Source organism: Vicugna pacos, chromosome 6 (genome assembly GCF_048564905.1).
Source record: "Vicugna pacos chromosome 6, VicPac4, whole genome shotgun sequence".
Taxonomy (NCBI): domain Eukaryota; kingdom Metazoa; phylum Chordata; class Mammalia; order Artiodactyla; family Camelidae; genus Vicugna; species Vicugna pacos.
In genome coordinates this window covers 14,690,530-14,698,231 of record NC_132992.1, presented here as the reverse complement: position 1 = coordinate 14,698,231, position 7,702 = coordinate 14,690,530, and the positions used below count along the sequence as shown (strand labels likewise).

At 44.6% G+C, this 7,702-nt stretch overlaps 1 protein-coding gene and 1 pseudogene across 1 annotated transcript; both read right to left on the bottom strand.

Moving 5' to 3' along the window:
• Nucleotides 1-1,976: 1,976 nt before the first annotated feature.
• LOC102533756 (T-complex protein 1 subunit delta-like) lies at nucleotides 1,977-3,639 on the bottom strand (annotated as a pseudogene).
• On the bottom strand, nucleotides 3,496-7,345 carry BCL2L10 (BCL2 like 10). The gene is made up of 3 exons (XM_072962165.1): nucleotides 6,938-7,345; nucleotides 5,158-5,236; nucleotides 3,496-3,698 (listed from the first exon to the last, which is right to left on the bottom strand). The coding sequence occupies exons 1-3, from the start codon at nucleotides 7,343-7,345 to the stop codon at nucleotides 3,496-3,498; spliced, it is 690 nt and encodes a 229-aa protein (XP_072818266.1).
• Between the last annotated feature and the right edge of the window lie 357 nt (nucleotides 7,346-7,702).

Below are 7,702 nucleotides of genomic sequence, written 5' to 3'. Positions count from 1 at the left end.
ATTCTCTCCAGATTCTATTCCCAATGGCAACAGAACCCATGAGTTGGAAGATATCTGGCAAGAACATGGGACCTGTAGGAAGAAAACCATGAGAGCCCTAAATAAATGCAAGAGGAGTTCATGTTCTTAGAAGAGAAGACAGTATTCAAAGATTGTAAAATGGATTCTTTATAAACTGGTTTTTAGAATTCATCTTAAACAAGTCACAAAAATAGCCAAGGATTTCTTTTGTTTTTTTTTTTTTTGAAAAAGAATGGTGGGGGAGGAGATAAGACTACAGCACCAGATATTTAAACATGCCATAAACATACAGTAATTCAGACAGAGTGCTATTAGTAGAGGAAAAGATAAGTCAAAAAAATAGAAGATACATTCAAATCAGCTGGGGGAAAAAATGGACCATCTATAAACAATTCTGAAATACCTACCCCAACTCTTCTTTTTGAAGAAGTGAGTCCTACTGTATACTACACTAAAAGAATTCCAGGATGGATCAGTGACCAAGGACATAGAATACTTTCTTTATAATCCTGGGACAAGGATGACCTTCCTAGAGAAGAATGAAACGCCAAAAGCCATAAAGGCAAAAGCTTAGGATGACTTAACACTGATGAGAGTATGACGAGCTAAGCATTCCCTACGTAGGTGTACGTTTGGATTGGCAGGCCTGTTTTGAATAGTACTTTGGTAGTAGCCAAATTTTAACACATATAAACCATGACTGAGAGCCTCTGTATCACCTCACACCAGTCAGAATGGTCATCATTAAAAAGTCTACAAATAATTAAATGCTGGAGAGGGTATGGAGAAAAAGGAACTCTCCTACACTGGCGGTGGGAATGTAAATTGGTGCAGCCACCCTGGAGGACAGTATGGAGGTTCCTTAAAAAACTAATAACAGACTCACCATATGATCCAGCAATCTGAGTCCTGGGCATATATCTGGAGAAAACTCTAATTTGAAAAGACACGTGCACCCCAGTGTTCACAGCAGCACTATTTATAATAGCCAAGACATGGAAACAACCTAAATGTCCATCAACAGATGACTGGACAATGATGTGGTATGTGTGTGTCTGTGTGTGTATAATAGACTATTACTCAGCCATAGAAAAGAATGAAATAATGCCGTTTTCAGCAACATGGGTGGACCTAGAGATGATCACATTGAGTGAAGCAAGTCAGATAAAGGCAAATATCACATGGTATCACTTATATGTGGAATCTAAAAAAGAAAATGATACAAATTCTATTTACAAACCAAAACCAGACTCACGGACATAGAAAACAAATTATGGTTACAAAAGGGGAAAGGGCAGGGAGGGATAAATTAGGAGTTGGAAATTAACAGACACATTACTATATATAAAAGAAATAAACAACAAGGACCAGCATATAACACAGGGAACTATATTTGATTTCTTGTAATAACAAAATAGCAGAGAATCTGAAAAGGAAAAAATATATGTATATCTGTATGTGTATGTATAACTTATCACTTGGCTGGATACCTGAAACTAACATTGTAAATCAAAACAGTCTCTCTCTGGGATTCTCTCCTCCAATCATAATCATGCACTGCTAGGCACAAAAAAATTTCATGCAACAGTGTTTCTAACAGCTCCTAGGAGGAGAAACACCCTAAAACACATGGCAGAACACAAGCAGAGCTGCGTGTTCTGAAGCAGGAAAGGCTCGTAAGGTGAGGCCACAGAGCAGGTCCAGTCATTTATAAAATGCAAGTACAATAATGGCCAAGAAGGCCTGGAGGGACGCTGCATTTTTAATTTTGAAACCAAACATTTAATATTTTCATTGTGTAAATATAATTCCTAGCAGATGCCAAGTGGAAGACCAAGCCTAGGCATTTAAAGAGGAAACACTCTTAACAAACAACAAGGGACACCAAGGCTGTTTTCCACTCCAGGCACACTGTCAGTGGCCATGTCGGTGCCAGCCAGCCAGTGTTATCCAGATTACCAGGCATTTACCACATCATCAATTTCCAGAACGCTCCAGACAGTTTCAGTTACTAGAGTCAGTGCACTGACTAAAACCAACAAAGGCTGAACAACCAGCTCCTCCAAAACGTGGGAAATACCACCTTTTGGACACTAACGCCTCCAGTTCTGCTCCTTGGGCCTGCTGGTTTCTTAGTTCTGTTACTATAGACATGGGATTCAGGCCAGCAGCTGCAGCTAGCGTAGATGGAATGACCTTCATCACACCGGCAAAGGCACAATGGCAGCAGGATTTCATACCTCTCAATGTGGGTGAATATCCAGTTAACCAGAGGGCCCACTCTATGTTGGGGGTGCTACCTCCTGCAGGAAGAGCTCTCTGCTTCACTAAACAATGAATAACATACGGCATCACGAACGAAGCACTCAGCTTCTTCCATCACCAACCTGTTAGAAGCAGGAACAACAATTATAACTGTTTTTCCTGGGCTTACACAGCCTAGAATCTTGAGCAGTTTGCCAGCACCATGTAAATCGGGCCCCTCAGCTCACTCAGCCAGATCCAGCATCTCAGGAGGGAACTGGTCAATATGCACAACTGATATGGTTCCAATATCTTCTCTTTCAATATCCTTAACCACGACAATCTTTCATTCAGGAAACATAACACAAGATCACTAAGGGCATCTCTTCAGAAGAGACTTTTGTATGAGAAGGACATTATATCCATTTGTTAAATTTGCTTCACTAAATTTAGAATATAGGCTGTCCTCTCAGGGCTCAGTCCATCTGGGCTTATCAGAAACCACTGATTATCCTGATTTGTTTTGGAACCAGATAAGTAAAACTGAGTCAGCCCTATCTTAGGCTTTTCAACTCTGGCCATGTCAGAATTTGCCACTTTTTGGGTGAGAACCAGCTCTTCCAACAACTCACAATCATCAATTGCCCCAAGTTCCCTCTTCAAAAAAAAAAAAAATGTACCCATTTCTCCCACCCACCACTCCCCACCTCTGGCAACCACAAATTTAAGACCTTGGTTCTTTTTTTTTTTTTTTTTTTAAGATTCCACCTGTAACAGAGATCACACAGTATGTGTCTTTCTGTCTCACTGATTTCACCTAGCATTATACTCTTGAGGGCATTAGCAAGTTTCTTCACTCTCTTGACATCTCTAAGATCTACGCCTGCAGCCGTGGCTGGGTCTCTTTCCTCGCTCCGTGTACACTCATGTAAGAGAAAGCAGACTTGAATACTGGCAGACAACTCCTGAGTCCAGTGAACCGGCTGCACTGTTTAACAAAGTTTCTCTGTCACTCAGCTCCCCAGGTCAAGACATGTCAAGATTTCAATACCATTTTCCAAAGCCGTCTAGAGTGACTTGGAAATTATGAATCCCTTTCTGACAAACACTTAGTACAGGAATCTAAGAGAGAGCCAGCAATGATGGTCACTGATGTGGTGCCACTTCCTGCTTCTCTGTCTTGAGCCTCAGCTCCACCAGCATTCTGGCTGTTGGAGGTAACACTTGCATTTATTTGGGAATGGGAGCACCATTTGTAATGGTCACATCATCTCTTCCATCTTGAATCATCTTATGCATTCCTTTTGGTCCAAGGCTTGTTCTAATAGCTTCAGCAACAGCTTTGGACACAAAGATGTTGCTGAAGCAGACCTGGGCTGGCCTGTTGTCCTTATAGGTGTCTGTCCCATGGCTGCTGGCAAGCTCGGCCTGGTCTGTGTGGGCTCCAAAAGGACATGAGGACAGATTCCAGTGGGCAACAGAATAATGGTGCTCACTGTTAGCCACTGAGGGGGATCAGAACGTGTTACCCCACATATGCTGCTTTGCCGTATTATTTCAAGCTGAAGGCAACTGAGAAACAGCATTTGAGGAAGGGCTCTCTGGCCTCCTCCCTTCTGCCTAAAAGCAGGGAAGGCATAAATTTCCCGTGAGAGGCACCTGCTTGTACCAGGAAGGGGAGAACAGTCTTATCACTGGCGATGGGAGTTAACACCAAGATGAATTGGCATACATTTTACTAAAATAATCCTCATCTTCCATTAGCTCCATGTAATTCCTAGTCACTGTCCCACAATGTAACGCCTTGAGGAGCCCAAATCCCTTTCCTTTGTCTAGTCATTTATCCACAATATAGCCCTTTGTTAAAATGGTATACAACCCCCAAATCTAACTGCTTCTTTGGGGTTTTCACTTGTTTTCTATGAAGTCCCCTGAGAAAACATTACCATCAAATAAGATTTTTATGTTTTTCTCCTGTTAATCTGTCTTTTGTCTCTTAAATTCTGTACCTGAGGCCTGCGAATTTAGAGGGTAAAGTTTTCCCTCTCCATCAACTTGCAAATGATGGGTTGACTGTAGAATGAAAGGGGAGAAAGAAGGACTTTTTATGTGCTTGCGTATTGATTAAATGTTTAAAATAAAGAATTGTATGTGTTGTATTTAAAGAGGCAATAAAAAGGAAATTAACATCAATCAAGTTACTCCTAAGAATAAAGTCTTATTAAGTCCCAAGGAAAACCAACTACTTTTTTTTTAAAGATGCATACATTAAAACTTTAAAGATATTTAATAATTTATTAAAGTCAGAAAAATAAAATTTTAATATATTAACTCTAGAAACATACAAGTCCCAGAAATTAGATTTCAAAGGACTAAGAAAGAATTCCTCATAAAAAGATTTAATATTACATTCTTTGTTAAACTGTGACTTGGAGGACTTTTGGTAGCATTTTACGCCCCTGACCCGCCGCCTTGATCAATTAGTCAGGAGCAGCACGTGAAATCGTGGATAGATGAGAGACCCACAGCCACTCTTATCCAAATGTAGCAAATAGCACCTTATTTCCTATTTAATGGAAAGCAGTTTCTTCTGTTTTTCTTTGGAGAAATAAGCCTTTAGATCCCTGCGTCCCCCCTTTAAAGAAGAGCCATTTGTGCCTTTGTCCTAATACCTCTGAGTACTTGTCAGGAGTTAAAATGCTGGCTGAATCACGGTAGGACTCCTTATATGAACGCAGGTAAAAACGTCTCTGAAGCTGATATACTCTGGTTCTGTTCTTTCACATCTCAGATTCGCTTGGCTGGTCACAGTTAGGCAGGTAGAATTGAGTTAAGAAATTTTAGAACTCACGATAAATTTTTTCCAGAAGTAGATTAAGACTACTGCTGTACAGCACGACAGAAAAACCCAGACCAGCTGTCTTTCCCAAGATGGCTGCAGTGCAGGCTGGTAGAAGAGACAAAATCCATCCTATAAGGGGCAGGGAGAAGAGAATTAAATTGCTTAATACTCAAAACCTGAACTCAATAAAACACATAGGAAGTTCTCGATTAAACAGTAAGATAACTCCAGATTTAAAAAGTAAAGACAGGAAATCCTGACCAATAGGCAACTTATCATTAGGAATCTCTGAGTTAGAATTTGTAAGAAACAGTCCAACACAGGCAGTAGAAGAGCACAGGGGTCACTTCACTTTGTCACTTAGAGCAGGAATACTCATCTTTTCACCCACTTCTTTCAAAAGCCCAGGGGAAGGTAGACTACTATATCATGTTCATTCCTGAGCAAAGAACAGATACCATTTGGGAAAATGTCAAATCACTACCTTGAAAGGTACCACCTGAGACAATAAAGCAAGCAGTTCCACTCAAAAAAACAGTGGAAGAAGGGACTTGAAATCTAGGCTGTGGCATTTTAACTGCAGCTCAGAGAGGTGTGGGCATGTCCCGTTTACTCTACTGGAAAGTTTCTGTTTCTTGATGTTGAAAAGTTAGTCCTTAGTGATGATTAGCCAAAAGATAAGAACAAAAACAATGCATCGATTTCCTTAGTGCGGAGGGCCCTGAGGGGCCAAATGCCTTGTCAAGACAAATGGCTCAAGGTGGATTTCTTAAGAGTTCACAGGCCTGGATAGTTGAAGGCCCACATATACACATCCCACAAGAACGGACTTAATGCTAACACCTCAAAATGTTCATAAAAGATCAAGATTTTGATTTGGATACTACCTCTCCTCCATAAATGGAACCCAATTCATCACTACAGGTCTATGAGGAAACTGCAAAACAGGAGGCTAAATTTCCTGCAGTGTTTTCCATTAAGCCTTAGATTTTTTTTTTAATTGCTGGTTTTAATAGTTTGGCTGTATTTCTTCTATAACCTGGGTCACCACAGTCATTGCCTCAACTCCAGTAAGGAAGAGAAGAAAGAAGCAGGTGTCTAGCTCAGAACCCAGTAGGCAACTTGAGCTGGGTTTAGGAGCTGCAGTGAAAGGGCCTGCCTCCCTAGCCTAGACCACAGGCATCAATGACTTACAGCTGAGAGCCAGTGCGCCTGGCTACCTCCCAATTAAGGGCTAGGTGCGGTGGATTAGAAATTAAGGAACCTTGAGTCAGCACCACCACTGGGTGCCGGCGCACAATCCCCACCACCTCTGCCTAGGCACTTCCTGAGAGACGTGGGGGCTGGACAAGGGGCTGCGTTTTCACGCTAACATTTGAAGCCGGTGTGCTCCTACTTGCCGGGCTGGGCGGTCCATGGAAAGGCCGACTCTCTCCAAAGGTGCATCTAATTAGGCGTTGGAGAAAGAATCCACCTGGCTCAGGCCACCCCATTGCTGACTTCACCACATTGGGAATCTCTATCTGAGCAAAGTATCCGAGCAAAGCATCCAGACCTAACATGGGCTCATCCTAAAACCCCGAGGGCGGTTCAAGAGCAAGGCCAAAGTGCGCAAACCCAAGTCTTGCACTATTGGTTCAGAACGGGTTGGTATGAGAGCCGTCTAGCGAGGCCGGTTTCTGTGACTGACTCCGCCAGGAGAGGGGAAAGCCGGACCTCACACCCAACGCCCCCACAGGACTGGCGCCGCGGGGTCCCTCCCGATGCGGGCCTCACAGGCGCGCCCCAGGCGGCCCGCCCGGCCCGGGTCCCCGCGCCCGCCGCGCTCACCCAGCCGCCGTGCGCCACCAGCCAGGTGCGGTGCAATCCCGAGAACTGGACACACAGCGAAGCCACCAGAAGTCGGCAGTTACGGCTAATGTCTTCCTTCTCCCTCGGACCCCAGGTGCCAGGCGGCGGCCTCTCCAGCAACGTCCCCGCGAAGGTCAGGAGCGATGCCACGCGGCCCCAGCTGGGGCCCTGGTCGTCAGCGAGTAGCTCCTGCGCCATCCTGGCCACCAGCTCGACGCGGTCCCCGCGGAAGCCGCGGTAGTAGGAGAAGAAGTGCGAGTTGTCCTCCTGTATCTGGGCGGCCACGCAGCGCTGCACGGCGGCCTCGGGCGTGGACGGCGCCTGCACGCAGTACTGCAGGTAGCCGGTCAGCAGGCGGGCCGTGCGCTCCCGTAGCCCATCCGCCATGGCTCGCCCTCTGGCCCGGCCCGGCGCGGCCTGGCCTGTTTTATAGGCCTGCTCCATGCCCCGCCCCGCCCCGCCCCGGGCAGTTGCTTTTTCAGATCTGGAGAAGAGACTTTGATAGGAATCTCACCTACACCTGTTCTGGTCCCAATTAGCGAGGCCTAGCGGTGTGCATTGTGTTCATGTAGCAAACAATGGCAGAGTGAGACTCTTATGAGGGTTATTGTTTAGCTCTCAATTTAGGCACTGAGAACTCAGAGGGGACAGTCTGGGAAGTTGGGCTAGACTTTTGCCTCCTCTTAAGGAGGGGCTGACAAAGGCTACACACAACCCTACACTGGCGGCTCCCTTAACAGGATT

Coding starts and splice junctions, on each gene's coding strand:
- BCL2L10 (XM_072962165.1), bottom strand. CDS start 7,345: ATGGCGGATGGGCTACGGGAGCGCACGGCCCGCCTGCTGACCGGCTAC. Junction 5,237..6,937: donor TGGTGGCGCACGGCGGCTGG/GTGAGCGCGGCG, acceptor TGCCCCTTATAG/GATGGATTTTGTCTCTTCTA. Junction 3,699..5,157: donor CTGGGTTTTTCTGTCGTGCT/GTACAGCAGTAG, acceptor GAGCCCACACAG/ACCAGGCCGAGCTTGCCAGC.